The sequence below is a fragment of the Vulpes vulpes genome, chromosome 14, assembly GCF_048418805.1.
Source record: "Vulpes vulpes isolate BD-2025 chromosome 14, VulVul3, whole genome shotgun sequence".
Taxonomy (NCBI): Eukaryota; Metazoa; Chordata; class Mammalia; order Carnivora; family Canidae; genus Vulpes; species Vulpes vulpes.
This window is the reverse complement of record NC_132793.1, coordinates 106,238,310-106,255,838: the sequence shown is the minus strand read 5'-3', so window position 1 is coordinate 106,255,838 and position 17,529 is coordinate 106,238,310. Positions and strand designations below refer to the sequence as shown.

Below are 17,529 nucleotides of genomic sequence, written 5' to 3'. Positions count from 1 at the left end.
ATCCTGACGCTCACCTGAGACCAGTTCCCCACAGCCCAGGTGGCCGGACAGGACACATTTTGGTTGCAAGGGGTTTCGGCAGGAGGCTGGGGCAGGTGTGCGCAGGCAGGTGGCTCCAGGGCGCTCTGCTCATCCAGCCCCACGCTGCGGATGCAGAGCACCGCGCGGCGGGACAGGCCCCCTGGCCCGCAGGAGCGGGAGCACGGCTGCCACTCCCCTGTCCACCACCTGCAGGGCACACAGGCCTTGTCAGCCAGGGCTGGCTGGATGCCCAGGCTCTCAGGCTCCAGGCAGGGCCAGGCCCAAGCCCAGGGGACGATTCCCCAGAGCCCTGAGCCCGGTCGGCAACCTGACCCCCGAGGCCCGGTGGCAGGACATAGCCCCATTTGCTCCTGCCACCCTCGCTGGGGGGAACTGGCAAATCCCAAGCCCTCCCAAAATCCAAACACAGGTGACCAGGCATGTCTTAGGCTGGTGCTGGCTGCCCGGGCTGGGGGGGGGGGGGAGAACCAGGTCCTGGGCTTCAGCCTTGTGCAGAGGCCAGGCCGTGCTCCCTCTGCTCCTCTCACAGGCCCCCAGATGTGGGCTCTGCGGCAAGGCCAGGGACCAGGGAGTCAGGAGCCTGTGTGGGCAGTGGTCAGGGTGGGCTCACCGGGCAGGGCAGGGCTCCTCACTGCACTTCCTCTGGCGGTCATCAGGCCTGCTCAGGGGGTCACAGTGTCGCTCATCCACAGGCCCTGCCTGTTGCTCAGTGCAGTGCACGCTCTGCCTCTGCATACCTGGGGATCACAGGGGCTCAGCCTGGGCCTGGCCCCTACGGTGCCCCCTGCCCAAGCTGCCCTTCGCCTGAAGACAAGGCCACACCCGCTCTGCTAGGGCCTCCCAGAGCAAGGCCTCATCACTCCTTCTCACTGTCCTCCCAGCCTTTGCCTCTCCCCATGGATGGGAGCAGAGTGTGCAGGCTTGGGGGACAGTCGGGGGATGGGGGGGTGGGCAGCCCTTGGCATCCTAGCTAGGACGCCTTGGGCAGCTCCCTCAGCCTCTCTGAACCTCAGGGTCTATGTAACAGTAATACCTGCCTGAAAGCCCCCGGGGAAGGAGAACACCATGTGGTCATGCAAATCCAATCCCAGCCTGAGCACCGACCCTTCTAGCAGGGTCCATGCTCAGAAGAGGTGGAGCAAGGAAACTCATCAGATTCCCACCCCCCCAGCAGACATTCCTCTCCAGCTCCAACCCCCATCCCACCTTTGTCACCGTTCTCATCCCTCTGCCCCCACCTGCCTCTGGGTCTTGGCACGGCTGTCTCCTCACCTTCACCGTGCACCCCCACACCGCCTCCAGCAGCAGGACCCCCAGGAACAGGCTCTCCTTTCACCCCTGCTTCCCTCCCATGTCCTATCTGCTCCTCCTTCCCTAACAGAATTCTGGTTCTGTGCAGGGTAATCGTGGGCCCCGCTGAAAACACTCTCCATTGTAGTTCCCCTGCATTGAGGGACGTCTGGACACGAATCCCTCCCCTGGGAGCTAGCGCATGCCCCTTCTTCCTGCTTGGACCACAAGAGGCTGGGAGGGGGCCCTGTGGACGGGTGTGAGGGAGACATGTCCCACGTCCCTACGGAAGCGCAGGCCATCCTGCCAGCCTGGCCTCTGTCCCCTGGGCCTTCTGACTGCTGGCTGGCTACCTGCAGCTCGAGTTCCTAACCCATCCACCCGTGAGGCCACCACTCTGCTGAAAGGCCATTTCCCCGGAGTCCAGTTCGTCCAATAGGTTTTCTTTCACGTGTGTAAATTTAGAGATACTGATGTGGGACAAGATGCTTTCAACAGCTTTGGGAGATTTCTGCCAAGGTTCAGTGGCTGGTTTTCATCACCATAGGAGCATTTTCAGGAACATTCAACATCCATCTGGTTCCTGATGCCGAGCTCCCTGGATGCTGAGGGGCAGTGGGGGCAATGGGCAGGGCCGTGGGGAGTGGGGAAGGTCAGTGAGGTCCCTGCACATGTCACACGGTTGAGAGAAATGAGTGAACATGGTGAACGGACCCCCCTGGGTGCAGATGCTGAGGGCTGGGGTGGGGACAAGCTGGCCGTCCTGGCTCCGTCCTCCATGGGGAGGCCCTTCCTGGGGGTAGCATCCAGGGAGCATGAGGCTCTGGGCCTCCCAGGAAGGGCTAAAGGGCTCCAGGAAGGAGGCTCTGGAGCCCTTCTGCAGCAGGTGGAGGGAAGGAGCCCAGGTCAGGGAGGGCTCAGGTCATGGGGGCCTCAGGTCAGCTCCAGGAGTACAAAGGGATCAGGTCCCCAGTGGAGCAGGAACCATGTGAAGCTAGCCAGTGCCTCTCCAGGACCAGAGTGCCAACAGCTGAGACATACTGAGCACCCCTGTGTGCCAGGCACTGTGCCGGCCTCGTCCCTCTACCAGTGGGGACACAGCCATCAGCAGCACCCCCAGTGGGACTCCAGGACCCAAAGGCCAGCATTCCAAGCTCATGGTGGCCCAGGAATAGGAAAGTGAGTGGAGGCTGAAGCCAGGCATGGCTGCCCTGAGATGATGGCCCTGGTGGGCGGTGGCTGGGCCCTCCCCTCTCCTCACCTGTACCACACGTGACTGTGCATGTGGTCCAGGGCCCATAGTGCCAGAAGAACTCAGGTGGCTGGACCTGGCCCTGACCATCCGCCTCCCTTTGGATGGTGTACTCGTAGCGCACTCCGGGGTTGCTCTCCTGGAACAGCAGCTGGGGCAGGCAGGTGGGGGCCCTGTGAGCATGGGGTGTCCCCTCCAGACACCAGGACTTGCTACCCAGAGGAGCCATCCCAAAGGAGCTGACTCTAGCCCCTGTGGGACCTGGAGCTACACTGTAGGGGAACCCAAGGCAGAGTCCCCAGGGCTCTGTTCTGCTGCGGGGTTTGGGGGTTGGTGTAGGGGTGCACAGGATCCCTCAGGTCCCACTCCTGCTCCTGAGCCCCAGCTGCTCCCCAGCCCGAGCTGCTCCCAAATCCCAGCTGCTCCCCAAACCCCAGTTGCTCCCCAGCCTTAGCTACTCCCCAAAACTGAGCTGCTTCCCAGCCTGAGCCTTGGGAGGCGGGCACCTGAATCCATATGGGCTCGTTGGTGGGCCCTGGGGACGTGAGGTTCTCCCAGTTGCCTGTGCGTGCGTACGTGAAGGTGGTGCCGGCCACCTGGTAGTCCCCATTCCACTGAATGGTCCAGCCCCCATTCAGGAAGTACTTATCAGGGTCCTCACTGCGCAGGGCCAGGAAGTTGGCAGCCTCGGCCATCTCCTCGATGCGGATCTCACGGGCACCGGCTGGGATCAGCCCCACATCCACGTACCCTGTTGGTCAGGGGTTGTTCAGAGTGTGAGGGTGTGGGCTGCCCCCAGCCCTTCTCTTGTCTCCCCTTCTCCAGGCCGCTGGTGGCAGATTCCATTACCTCAAGATTACGAGCTCCCTCCAAAGGTGGAGCTTCAATCTGTCCTAGGTCACCTAAATCTCCGAAGGGCTCCTCCTCGGAAGGGCTCAAATCCTGCTGTCGGGACCCATACCTCTTTACCCCTCTCCTGGAGACCTGGCTGGCTCCATGTCATCGGCCTGCACCCTTCCTTTGGGACACCATCCTTGCTGCTGGCCTCTGTCCTTTCACTGACCTTATATGCTTTACACTAGGACACAGGTACTTCTGTCACCCCTGTGTGACAGATAAGGAGACTGAGGCCCAGAGGGATGAGTAACTTGCCCGCCGGCTCTGCTAGGCTACGGATCCACCTCAGGGGGGCTGAACATCTGGCCCGGCACTCAGGGCCATCCCCCATGGGTCCCTGGACACAGGTGCGCCTCCAGGCTTTGAGGACACAGCTCTTTTCTCTGAATGTAACACCTCTCCCACCTCACCTGAGTCTTTCATGATTCAGCTAAACTGCTGCCTCCTATGGGAAGTCCCTGCTGACCTCCCCAGGTCAGTGCTCTCAGCCTGCTGGGCCTCCTACACTAAACCCTTCAGCCACTGTCCCTCCTCACCTAGCACAGTCAGCCCTCAAGCAACATAGTCAGCCCTCAAGCAACACATGCAAGACACAGAGGTATAGCAGTGGAGCTGGGGGGTCTCTGAAGCCTCCCAAGAAGGCAGCCCGAAGCAAGATCAGCCAGGCCGGGGCCCCTGGGGCAGGAAGACACCTCAACACCTACAAGGACCAGGCAGGGTGGCTCCCCTGCTTCAGATCTTAGCCAGGGTGGGGACCCTGGCGGTCCAGGGCAGGCCCTAGAGGGAGACAGGGAGGGGGAGGGGCCACCAAGTCAAGAGCACCTCCCACCAGCAGTGCCTCCCCGTACCCAGGCCCTCAGACTCCTCGAACGTCTCGCTCACGGTGTGGCAGGTGGAGCCATTGCCGTGGCACACGCCACAGCGATCCTCGATGGCACCAGAGTCGATCTCGAAGTCACAACCCACATTCTGGAACACACGGGAGGGAGTCCTAGCATCAGCCCCAGCCTCAGGGATCCACCAGAGCAGGGAGAGGAGGGAGGACAGGGCTCCGGGCTCCAGCCAGCCGCCAGCCGCTCCCTCTGACCTCAAGTGAACCCCTCCACCTCCCTGAGCACGGTCCCCCAGCTGTGAGACAGGGAGCCCGGTCTGTGCCACACAGCCAGGTTGACAGGTGGCATAAGGCACCAGAGGGCAAATTTTACGAAAGGCCACAGCAGGCAGGGGCTCTGCCCAGGGTAGACAGGACTTTCCTAGAAACAGGGATGGATGTCAAAGGCCTGGGCTAGCACCTCCCTGCTGCCCGTCTACACCCCTGGGGGGTCCTAGCGGGGAGGGGGCAGGGAGGAGCGACCTCTGCGGTTGCTGGACAGGAGTACGTGTTGCTCGCAAACACTGACACAACCTCTGCCAGACCCTGAGCCCTGCGTAACCCTGCAATGACCTCACCGAGCCCTACAACCCGGAGCCGGCCCCGCCTTTCTAAGACGGAGGAAACAGCTGCTGGGGTCACGGAAGAAGTAGGAGGCTGAGCCGTGGGCTGGTTTCTTGGGGGGGGGGCTGTGCGGGGGCGGCCGAGGTTCAGAGGCTTGGGCAGTGGGTTGTGGGCCGGGAGGGGTGGGAGGGCCTATGGTGCAGAGGCTGGGGTGTGAGGCTCGCCTGCAAGGAGCTCCAGTGCCAGGAGGGGTGGGCTCTTTGCTGACAGCCTGGGGAGAGGGCCGGGGGGACCTAGGAGGGACCCAGGGGTAGCCAACATGGGAGCCCCTCTTTCTGCTCAGGCACACCTTGCAGATGCCGTTGATGCAGAGGTCACGGCCAGGCTGGCCCTGGTAGCAGGGGGTGCCATCGATCACGGCGTCCCGCAGCTTCTCAGCAAAGTACTCATTGGAGGGCCGGCAGTGCAGCTCGCAGGGGTTCGCTGGGGGTCCAAGTGGAGGGGCCGTTAGGGACAACCCAGGCAGGAGTCAGGGAGGTCACAGTAAGACAGCGTCCGTTGCACACATCCGTGGCCATGTGACCCAGCTCCGGGGCAGCACATGGGCCGGACCCCTCCCACCCCTGGGCTGCACCCTGGAGAGTTGGTGGGGGTGATGGCCCAGGGCCAGGGTGCGGAACCTCGGGCCCCCGGACTCCCACTGTGGTTCAGTGTCACCATGGGTGGCAGGACTCACCGTCGTTGACCACGGGCACCCACGTGTGCAGCTGGCCCTTGTAGAGCATGGCGTCAAAGTGGCTGCACTGCACATGGCGGAAAGAGGGGTGGCCGGGGGGGCAGGCCTGCAGGTTGCACAGGCGGAAGCGCTTCCGCTCACCCACACAGTACTTGCCCTTGTATTTGGGTCTGTGAGGAGAGCCAGGTGGGGCTGAGTGAGCACACAGTGAGTGCCTACTGTGTACCTCGGTCCAGGAGCAGGCCCTTGGACCATGTGGCAGCTCCTGCAACCTCTAACTGCGGGGAGTCCAATGCCCACCCACCCTCTGGGCTCTGTGCCCACCCTGCAGGGCACCTTTCATCCCTGTCTGAGCTCCAGTTCACTGGCCTGTAAGACAGGGATGGGGCTTCCCCTTCAGAGGGCTGCTATGACCCTGTGATGAGCCAGGGATGTGGCTGGTGCCCCACAGGTCTGCAGGCTTGTTCCTCACCTAGCCTGGCTGAGAGGCGTGCCCAGAAGCACAGCAGCTGACCCCCACCCTCATCTGGGCGAGGGTGGCAGCCCCCAGCCCAGCCCAGGCACAGGCCCTGGGTGGGGCTGGCTTTGAGTCCCACACTGGCCAGGGCAGCCTCGCGAAGAGGGCTCGTCCCAAGGAGCCAGGTATCTCCTCGGTCTGTACTACTGCTGGCTCAGCATCTCCTGAATCTTCAGATCATCCTTTTTAAGGTGGGGAAACTGAGGCCCAGAGAGGTGAAGCCACTTGGCCCAGGGTACACAACATGCCTTCCAAGCCAACCAGCTCTCCCAGCCATCCCCTCTCATCTCAGACCCACATGCGCATCCGAGGCCAATAAGTGAGTCCTTACTAAGTGCTTTCTACCTACTAGTTGCAGGTTTTCATGCTTTAGCTCTGCTGGGGGGTCCTGTGGTCACCCCAGAGTCCAGTTTCCCTGGAAATAGAGACCCAAAGGAGAAGTGCAGAGAGGATCTGAACCCTGATCCGTCTAAGGTCCAGAGTCTAAGCTCATCACCCCTGGCCTCTCCTGCCTCCCTCCAGCCAGTTACTGCAATGCTGAGCCTTGGTGTTCCCATCTGCAGCACGGTCAACACTGGGGACTCTGCTAGCCTCTGGGGTGCCCCTCTGAGTGACCAGGGTGGCCCTGGATATGCTGGGCATGGCTTCTATGGGGATGCTTTGGAGCTCAGGAGGCTGGCACAGAGCCAGGCTCTCCATGGTAGGCTGACTCTGCTCAGGGCACCCAGTTCCACCCATCCCTGCTGCCCCCAGACCCGCACTCACACAGGCTGTGTGCACTGCCGCTCAGCACTCTGCACACCCACGCCACAGCTCCGCGAGCAGATGGACCAGGGGCTCCAGCCGGACCAGCCACCATCCACAGCCTCAGGCCGGAAGCCCACAGGAACGCACTCCCCATTCAGACACCACTAAGACAGATGGGGGTAGGGAAATACCACCCAGTCATCCTTGCCCCAGTGGGACTGAGGAGTCAGGAGGCCCCCTCTCAGTCGTCCAAGACTCAGGCCCCACGGTGGAGCGGAGCAGGGAATAAAGGGAGCCCGTGACTTTCTGGTGGGGCTGCTGCACCACCTCCTCTCTGCAGACACGGGGAGGGCTGGAGAGAGTAGGGGAGGCTGGGGGAGGCTGGGGCTCTGCTAGGAGCTTAAGCTGGTCTGAACCCAGGCGGCCTCCAGAGCATGGGCACAATGGGAGCTCAACCTCTCCCCACCAACCCGCCTCCACAGCAGAGGCTGCGGCACCCCTACCTTGCTCTCCCCACACCTGGTTCCATCCACGGCTGCATCCAGCTTGGAGTGACAGGTGGTCCCTACAGAGCACCAGAGAGTGTGGCACACGTTCTGCAAGGCGGAAGACATGGGCCATACTCTCACCCTTCCCTGGTGCTTCGGGGAGGGGATGGGAGTGGGGGTTGCAGATGGGACTCCCAGAAGGCCCCTCCCATCTTTTCCCAACTATGTGGTGCTGGGGGTGCCCAGCCCTGGGGCTTGCTGCTCTGACCTGTCCCCAGGCCCACCTACTCTCAAATCAGCCCTGCCCACTTGCCTAGAAAGATACCTACCCACCTCAGGCTTGGGGAGTCCGTAACAGGACGATGGCCTTCACTTTGGGCAATTTCCCCAGGTCTATGGTCCCCCTCAGGTCTATAATCACCCACGTCTATGATCTTCCCTAGGTCTACAGTTTCCCCATGTTTAGGGTTCCCTCTGAGTCTATGGTCTCCCCCAAGTCTATATGCAGCGTAGGTTTTGTTTTGTCTCATAACCTGGCCTTGGGAGGTGAGGGGCTCCACCCAGAATTCAGACCTGGGTCTGTGGCCACCCAGCCACAGCTGATCCCACAGCCACGGTGTCTCCCAGTATCCTGTATGGCCAAGCTCAGGCCAGCGGCTGCTGTAGGCTGGGGAGGCAGCCCCCACCCCATGCCCATCCCACACTCACGTCCATGTCTTCACAGAAGGCAGAGTAGGCCCCGTATTGGAGGCGGCACTGGTGGCCCACATCGTAGAGGACCCCGGGGGGCACAGAGGGGAAGTCAATGACATCCTTGGTGGGAGTGTCATCTAAGCACAGGCCCCAACCCCGGCTGCAGGGAAGGGAGGAGAAAAGGGGGCATAAAACACTGAACCTTGCAAGCAAAAGGCAGCCTTCTCGCTTATCCCAGTTCACCCTCCAACCCCCAACTTAGCATCTGGGGCCCTCTCACTCTCCCCTTCACCTCCAGGCACTCTGGCTCACTAAACAACTCACCCCCCTCCTGGGGCCACACATTTGCATAAGCTGCTGGCTCCACCTGCAGTGCTCTGCACACACTACCGTGAACTCTGCCCCAGAGACCCATCCCAAGGGCACCGCTAGGGAAGCCTCCCCTACGCCCAGCCCTCCCCTGGCCCTGCTGCTCTGAGTTCCTACAGCCTCCACCCCCACCCCAGATCTGGAGAGCATCACTTCACAGCTGATACAGCAGTGTGCCTCTGCGGGCCCCACCCTAGGCTGAGATCTGGGGTCTCTGTGGGGGACACGCTGGGCCAGGGACATGCTGGGCCGAGGATAGCGCTGCCACCCTGTCACTTCCTCGTTCACTCCTGTCTGCCCTCTGCCAGCCTTCCCTGGCAGTGCAGGGGACCCAGGCTGTCCAGACGCCACAGCAGCAGGCAGGGAACACGGATGCAGAAGGGCCCTGGGGAGGGCATCCCAGGCTGGGCTTGGCCCTTCTCTGCCAGCGCATCTGTCCAAGGGCCCTTTGTGCACAGCTGTGGCCTCTGGGGGCCAGTGTCTATCCCAACACCATTGCCAGGCCCTGCACATTGACCAACCAGCCCAGGGCTCACTGCTGTCCTGCAGGGGTCAGACAAGTGTCTAGGGACCTCCCTCAGGGCAGCAATGGCTGGTGAGAGCTGAGATTGGGGGTGATGGGTAGTTGGCCCAGGCAGCAAGGAGAGGGTGGGGAGAAACCCTCCAGTTTTCCAGGCCGGGGTGCTAGAGGGTGGCTGGTACAAGGTAGGGGGCCAGATGAGCAGAGGGTCAGAAGGACAGAGGTGATGGGCACTGGGCTCTGACAGGAAGGGACAGAGGACACACCGCAAGACAGACTGGAAGAAGACAGAAGCAGGCCACCACATCAGCCAGGGCGGGAGGTAGGGGGCAACGCTGGGGGCAGTCAGCCTCTGAGGGAGGCTGTAGGGCCCAGGGTGGGGTGGGTGGTCTGTGGGGTTGCCTAGGGCCACTAGCCCCACCCAGAGCTGCAGGGAACACAGCCCCTGAGACTAGACTCCTGCTGAGGGCCCTGGGGACCCCTCTGCCCAAATCACCCCGACCACCTATGCTGGTGGAAACCAGACTCCCTAAAGCGGGTGTCAGCAAATGAGCAGCTCTTGAACCCATCCCTTTGCCCCAGATGATCATGGGCCAGGTCCTCGGTTGCTCCTCAAACACCTGGGATGAAGACCCTATGCCTCTCCGTGCACACACAGGCCTGAGGCAAGACACCCCTTGCCCTGGGTCCCACCAGCGAACACTAATGGTTGGGATCTAATGCCAGACTCAGGTTGCTGGGGGCCCCACATATCCCTTGCTGGGTGGCCCCAGTGAAGGCCCATCCATCTACAGGCCTGACCTCAATACTTCACCCCAGTGTAAGTTCAAAAGCACAGCAGCTGAGTCCTGGCAGAAAGGCGCCTGCTGATGGCTGGCCTGGCCCTTGGGGCCAAGTGTCAGCTGGGGTGAGGATGGGGGGCAGGGTCAGCCCAACCCTGGGGCTCCTTCTGTCCTGCAATTTAAGACAGGGGCTGGGGAGGCTCGCCCACCCCTCTGCCTCAGACCCCGCCTGGGGGTCCTCCAACTTGGGATCTGATGGCCTCTTCTGGCTTTGTCTCCTGGCTGGAACTTGCCATGTGTCATGTCCTGTGGGCCAGGCAGTTGGAGTGACAGAAGCCTCTCTGGTCCATCCTATATGTGTGTGACAGGTTGGGGGCATGGGGGGAGGGGTCCTCCAGACCTCCCACCAGAATCAGGGCCATATTCAGGCCCACGTGCTGATGGAACGTTAGCACCCGAGTTCTAGTCTGCCTCTGTGCGGCCCTGGGCCATCCCTCCTGCTTCTGAGGACTTATCTACCAGAGGCTGAGGAGCCTGAGGGAACCCAAGCTTGGAGGTATAAATAGCAGCACGTACTTGGGAAAGGCCCTTCCTTCCTGTGGCTGGCTCACTGCCAGGGCTCCTCACCCCGCTGACACACACCAGAGCTGCGTGCAGGGCAAGCGAGGTGGCCCGGGAGCGCTCCTGAGCCTCCCCCAAGGCCAGGGAATACCAGCTGACCCCACTGGGCACCGTCTATGCGTCCTGTTCATCCTGCTCCGACCCAGTGGGGAGACGGAGGGTGAGGCGCCAGAGGACAGGCTGGCACCCCCCCACCCTGCAGCCTGAGTGTGACCCCCAGAACCCTCCGCTGCAGGCTGGCTCTCTCTGACCTTTGCCCCCACACGGCCCATCTCAGGGCCCAGGCTCCCAAGGCCCCGGCTGGCTCAGGCTCCAGCCTGCTCTTCCCACCCTCACCCTAGGCCCCGAGCCAAGTCCCTCGTGCATTCCAGCCACTGAAACAGCACAGAGACCCTGTGTGTGTGTCTGTCACGGAGGCAGCAGGGTGCGGGGCAGCTCCCTGGGTGGGGACAGCTGGGAACAGGCCCCGGGGGTGTTGGGGCAGATCATCTTCCAACCCAGTCCCTTCCTCTCTGCCCCCATCTGGGGCAAGAGACGCGCCCTGGGGATTCTTTTCAGGCCCGCTTTACATGCCCTGGTTCAGGTCTGTTTCATCTGTGGCTCAGTAGCGATAACAGGCACACAGCTCTGAATGTGAACCATTCCATCAGCGATATACTGAACCCGGACAGCCACCCGTGAGGCAGGCCCGTCAGGAGCCCTGTGGGACGTGTCTGCCAACACAGGCAAAAGCCAAGCAGAGTCCAGGCCTTAACTATCACCCGCAACTCATCTCTGCCCCTGCCCCCCTGCCCCCTGCCATCCCTCCACTGTCAGAGGCCAGAGCTGCTGCTCACACCCACAGTGACGCACCCGTGTCCCCACTTACACCCTGCAGTAAGGGACTTCTAGAAGACCCACGGCAGATGAACTCCCCACCTGCTCAGAATCCCCCTAGGATGACAGGAAAAGAACGGCATAAGTCCTCAGGGACAAGGAACCAGGGGGAGGTGATGGCAGATGAAAAGTCAGCAAAACCCCAGGAGCTGGGAAGCAGATGGTCAACCAGTGGCAAACCTGGTCGGGCAGCGAGAGCTGAAAGCCATGTCCTACATGGAAGAACCACCCAGAAGCAGAGCCTGAGAAAGGCTCAGGCTCCAGTCCCAGGGAGCCATGGAGGCCAGGACTCCAGTGGGATTAAGGATCAGAGGCATCAGCTCCCACATTTGCTCCCCATTCTGTGTGGCCAGGTGATGACCACCTCCCTGCCTGCAGAGAGCCAAGGGTCACTCCTGAAGAGGGTGAACAAAAGGATCTGGCCCCTGAAGACCTAAGGAGGGATCTATAGAGAAGGGAAAAATGTAAGTCTCCACAGGGAAGGGTGGAGATCGCCAAGCCGCTTCCACACGCAGGTGCCATAATGCCTAACACCTCCCAGGGTCGTCCCAGGACGACAGGAGAGTTCCTCTCTGGGGAAATGGAACCACACCAGAAATGAGCCTCGTGCAGATATCTGAACACCTCCCAGAGATACAGCCCCTCCCCAAAAGCCTGCCTGCTTCACAAGCCTCCCAACTCCCAGGCACCCCAACGTGAAGTATTTTTTTTTAATTAAGGAAAAAAATTTTAATAAAAAAAATAATAAAATTGAGGAAAGGGAGCACGTAGGTAGCTCAGTCATTTAACTATCTGCCATCAGTTCAGGTCATGATCTCAGGGTCCTGGGATCTAGTCCTGCATCAGGACTTCTCCCTTTGCCTATGTCTCTGCCTCTCCCTGTGTATTTCTCATGAATAAATAAAATTTAAAAAATAATAAAACAGACAAATAGGGGCGCCTGGGTGGCTCAGCCCATTAAGTGTGTGCCTTTGGTTTGGATCATGATCTGGGGGTCCTGGGATGGAGCCTCACATTGGGCTCCCTGCTCAGCGGGGAGCTTGCTTCTTCCTTTGCTTATGTCTCTGCTTCTCTCTATCTCTCAAGAAGAAATAAATAAAATCTTTAAAAAAAATCAGAAAGAAATAGAAAATTTAAACAGATCAATTACCAGGAATGAAATAGAATCAATAATCGAAAACTCCCAACAAAAAAAAGTTCAGGACCAGATGGCTTCACAGGTGGATTCTGCCAAACTTCTAAAGAAGAGTCAATACCTATTCTTCTCAAACTCTTCCAAAAAAGAGAAAAGAAAGGAAACTTCCAAATTCATTCCGTGAGGTATTACCTGATACCAAAACCAGACAAATACCTCACTAAACAAAAGAATTACAGGTCAATATCCCTGATGAACACAGATACATAAATTCTCAATAAAACACCACTAAACCAGATCTGACAATATATTATAAAATAACTCACCAAGATCAAGTGGGATTTATTCCTGGGTTGCAAGGTTCACAAATCATTCAACACAATACATCACATAAGAGAAAGGATAAAAACCATATGATCCTTCCAAAAGACATAGAAAAACCATTTGACAAAGTACCACATCTACTCATGATAAAAACCCTTAACAAAGTAGGTTTTGATTAGTGGGGATATACCTCAACATAATAAAGTCCACATATGAAAAATCCACAGCCAAAATCATACTTAATGATAAAACACTGAGAGCTTTTCCTCCAAGATCAGGAAAAAAGACAAAAATGTCCACTCTCACCACTTTTACAAAACATAGTTACTGGAAGTACTAGCTATAGCAATCAGACAAGAAAAAGAAATAAAAGGCATCCCAATAGGCAAGCAAGAAGTAAAATCTTCACTATTTGCAGATGACATGATACTATATAGAGAAAACCCTCAAGACCCTCTACCTGTGTCTCTGCCTCTCTCTCTGTGTCTCTCATGAATAAATAAATAAAATCTTTTTTAAAAAAGCTTCTGCACAGCAAAGGAAATAATCAACAAAACTAAAAGGCAGCCTATGGAATGGGAGAAGATATTTACAAACAATACATCCAGTAAAGGGTTAGTAACCAAAATATATAAAGAGCTGATACAGGGATCCCTGGGTGGCGCAGCGTTTTGGCGCCTGCCTTTGGCCCAGGGCGGGATCCTGGAGACCCGGGATCGAATCCCATATCAGGCTCCCGGTGCATGGAGCCTGCTTCTCCCTCCGCCTGTGTCTCTGCCTCTCTCTCTCTCTGTGACTATCATAAATAAATAAAAAAAAATTAAAAAAAAAAAGAGCTGATACAACTCAACACCCAAAACAAATAATCCAACTAAAAACAGGGAGAAGACAGAATAAACATTTCTCCAGACAAGACACGCAGATGGCCAACAGACACATGAAAAAATTCTCAACATCACTGATCATCAGGGAAACAGAAATCAAAACGAGATACCACTTCACACCTGTCAGAATGGCTAAAATTTACAAGACCGGAAACAATACGTTGGTGAGGATGTGAAGGAAGGGGAATCTTCTTATACCATTGGTGGAAATGCAAGCTGGTGCAGTCATTCTGGAAAACACTGTGGAGGTTCCTCAAAAAATTAAAAATAGAACTACCTTATGATCCAGTAATTGCACTACTAGGTATCAGCCAAAGCATACAAAACTACTAATTTGAATGAGTCCATGCACTCCAATGTGTATAGCAGCATTATTTACAATAGCCAAGATATGGAAGCAGTCCCAGGGTCCATGGATTGATGAAAGGATAAAGAAGATGTGGTGTATACACAATGGAATATCACTCAGCCATCAGAAAGAATGACATCTCGCCATTTGCAACGGCGTGGATGGAGCTAGAGGGTGTTATGCTAAGCGAAATAAGTCAGAGAAAGACAAACAACATATGATTTCACTCATATGTGGAATTTAAGAAACAAAACAGATGAACAAAAGGGAAAAAAGAGGGTGGGGCAAACCAAGAAACAGACTCTTAACTCTAGAGAACACATTCTAGTCACCAGAAGCGAGGTGGGGGGTTGGGGGAACAGGTGATGGGCATGGAGGAGGGCACCTGTCACAATGAACACTTGGCAGTGTAGGCAAGTACTGAATCACTGGATTGTACACCTGAAATTAATATTACGCTGTAAGTCAACTCTACGGGAATCAACATAAAACAATCAAAAAAAGAAAAATGCCCCCCAAGTACCCTCCGAAACAAAGACAGATCAAGGCATGTAATTGCAAAATTTCCAATCACCAAAAGAGAAAAGAGAAAGAAAAGTTTGCAGATGTTGCAGGAAGACTTGGGAATGAGACTGTAATGGGACTTCTCAGGGGCAATGTTAGCAGCTAGCGGAAGATGGGGAAAAGCCTTTGAAACACTGCGGGTGACTTCTGGCTGGAAGGTGATACCAAATCAAACTACCCATCAGGTGTGAGGGCAGAAAAAGATGCTTTCGAACAAGCCAACCCCTTACCTCCCTGCACCTTTTCTCAGAAAGCTACCCGAGGATGTGCTCCACCAAAACAGAGCAGCACACCCCCACCCCAGAATTGGTAGCAGACCATCCCGTAGGCAATGTTAGCACAGCTCTAGAAAGTACCCAGTCTACACTGCAACAGGGTGCAGAGGCCACACTGTCCGCTGGAACCAAAACTCACTTCAAATGGGGAAAGAAGGGGCACGTGGGTGGCTGAGTGGTTGAGCATCTGCCTTTGGCTCAGGTCATGATCCCAGAGTCCCGGGATGGAGTCCCACATCAGGCTCCCTGCATGGAGCCTGCTTCTCCCTCTGCCTGTGTCTCTGCCTCTCTCTCTCTGTGTCTCTCATGAATAAATAAATAAAATCTTAAAAAAAATGTGGAAAGAAGGCAATGATATGTCGAGAAACACGAGGAGCCCAGAAGCTGCATCTGCCCTTCCTTATTGGCATCACTCCCCCGTCTCAGCCAAGCACATGCTGGAAGAGAGGAGGCAGAGGGGATGTGGTGCAGCCCCCAGACCCTTTCCCTTCAGACTTCTTGGCTGGCAGGCCGAGGGCCGAAGTGTTGGCAGAAGGCACACATATCAGGAAGTGGAATAAAACCCATCCAGTTACTTTTGTGCAGATATCCACTGTTCACGGGAGCTATGAATATGCACTGCGGCACTTTAGTGACACACATAGGAGGTCACCGCTCTCATATTTGCATTTATAGCCAGCGCAGCACAAAATAAAATCAGTGGTAAAATTTGTGCTGATAATTTAAGCGTTTCTTTGCTTAGAACATTTAATAGCAAAGAAAAAACACCGTAGCAAATCAAAAGGATGTGAAAGAAAGGGAAAGCTTTAGTGTCAGCATCATTGATGGTGCTTTTCCCTGGACTCTGCTGGCCAAGCAGCCAGTCCTGGGCCCTGTCTGCTCTCCTTCCCATCCCAAACCCAAGGTTCGCATCTCCATCGGACCCATGGCCCCCGCAACCCCACTCTTTCCTTGCCCCCCGACAGGTGTCAGCTCCCTCGTGTCCCAGCCACCTCCCACTCCATGGGAACACCACTCCTCTCCTTTCTGCACATGTGTCCGCTCCCGCTGTCAGAGACACAGCTCAGGTGGTCTCTCTTTCCAGCCCAGTGGGACTGGCCTCTCCTCCACCTGCTGCCCTCAGTGCTTCCCTCCCCCTGCTGACCACCCCCACTTGCTGACCACCCCCACCCGCTGGCCCCCAGCTCCACCTGCTGACCACCTCTACCCACTGACCCCAGCTCCACCTGCTGACCACCCCCACCCACTGGTCCCCAGCTCCACCTGCTGACCACCCCCACCTGTTGGCCCCCAACTCCACCTACAATACCTCCCTCCACCTGCTGAACACTCCCAACTGCTGACCACCCTCACCCAGTGGCCCCCGGCTCCACCTGCTGACCATTCCCCCACTAGCCCCCAGCTCCACCTGCTGACCATCCCCACCCACTGGCCCCCAGCTCCACCTGCTGACCACCCCCACCTGTTGGCCCCCAACTCCACCTGCAGTACCTCCCTCCACCTGCTTTCCTCAGTGCTTCCCTCCACTTGCTGAACACCCCCAACTGCTGACCACCCTTACCCACTGGCCCCCGGCTCCACCTGCTGACCATCCCCCCACTAGCCCCCAGCTCCACCTGCTGACCACACCCATCTGCTGCCCCCCCCAGCTCTACCAGCTGGTCCCCCCCTCCACATGCTGCCCCCCATGCTTCCCTTCACCTCGCCCCAGAATGCCAGCCCAGCACCCCCCTCCCACCCGGGGCGGGCCTTACTCCAGGAACCTGGTGATGTACTCTCGGCTGCAACGGGACCAGGTGAGGGGGACAGTGTCGTACAGGAGCTGTGGAGACATGATGAAAGGCCGTTTCGCAATGGGCTCGCAGTCATTGCCGCTTCCGTCATGCTGAATGCCAAAGCTGCGTGAGAGCACAGGCCCCAGGGGCAAGTGAGCCGAGGGAAGCCGCCAGCCCGCCCCTTCCCGCAGGCCTGCTGGCGCGAATCCACCAAACCCTCAAACTGCTGTGTGGCCACAGGAAGGCTGAGCCCTCTGGAAGCCTCCGCCTCCCTGACCTAAGATGTGTTGGGACCTCTGTACTCCCTGGGCCCTCCTCCAGGGACAGGCTGCTCGAGCCTGATGAGCACCTACAGGGGTGAGCCAGGTGGCACGGTGGGGACCGCAGCCCCTGCACCCTCCGTGGCCCCTAGAACAGCCTGACGGGTCCTCAGCCTGAGGCTATGCACTGCAGTGAGGGGCATCTGAGCTGCCCTGTCATAGAAAAGTTCTCAAGAGGGCATCCTCAGGAAGGAGACAAGAAATACTATTTACTCAGCACTTATAATGTGCTGGGCACCGTGCTGTGCACTCACAGAAACCCCATCTTGCTCAGTCCTCAGAACTGCCCAGGGGGACTCAGAGAGGTGCAGGGAACATAGCCCAGGAATGGCAGATGTGGGGCAGAGTGCTCATTCCACCGCCACGGTGGCTTGCCTGCATGAGCCCAAGCCCCTGAAAGCAGACCTGCCTGTGGCGCACCGGCATCGGTTCCTGACCGTCTGAACAGCCTGGGCATAGCCAGCCGAGGGCACGGGCCACACAGAGACACAGGAGCCATCACTGAATCCAAGCCCCTGCTCACCAGGGAGCAGAGGTCCAGAGAGGACAGAGCACTGGGCTGGGGTCACAGAGCAGTTGGGAATTCAGGTGTTCTGGGACCAAGGGTCAACATGCAAGCACGAGAACAGTGTGCAGGG

At 57.7% G+C, this 17,529-nt stretch overlaps 1 protein-coding gene across 1 annotated transcript in view; it reads right to left on the bottom strand.

The window, feature by feature from the left end:
• The window catches only part of ADAMTS7 (ADAM metallopeptidase with thrombospondin type 1 motif 7), a 41,189-nt gene that overhangs the window by 6,690 nt on the left and 16,970 nt on the right, over positions 1-17,529 (bottom strand). The window contains exons 8-18 of the mRNA XM_072737507.1: positions 16,551-16,694; positions 8,113-8,257; positions 7,420-7,512; positions 6,935-7,080; positions 5,653-5,822; positions 5,266-5,399; positions 4,330-4,450; positions 3,091-3,335; positions 2,594-2,735; positions 653-779; positions 15-228 (exon numbers count right to left, since the gene is read on the bottom strand). Coding sequence (XP_072593608.1) covers positions 15-228; positions 653-779; positions 2,594-2,735; positions 3,091-3,335; positions 4,330-4,450; positions 5,266-5,399; positions 5,653-5,822; positions 6,935-7,080; positions 7,420-7,512; positions 8,113-8,257; positions 16,551-16,694 — 1,681 coding nt within the window. The remainder of the gene's footprint in view (positions 1-14; positions 229-652; positions 780-2,593; positions 2,736-3,090; positions 3,336-4,329; positions 4,451-5,265; positions 5,400-5,652; positions 5,823-6,934; positions 7,081-7,419; positions 7,513-8,112; positions 8,258-16,550; positions 16,695-17,529) is intronic.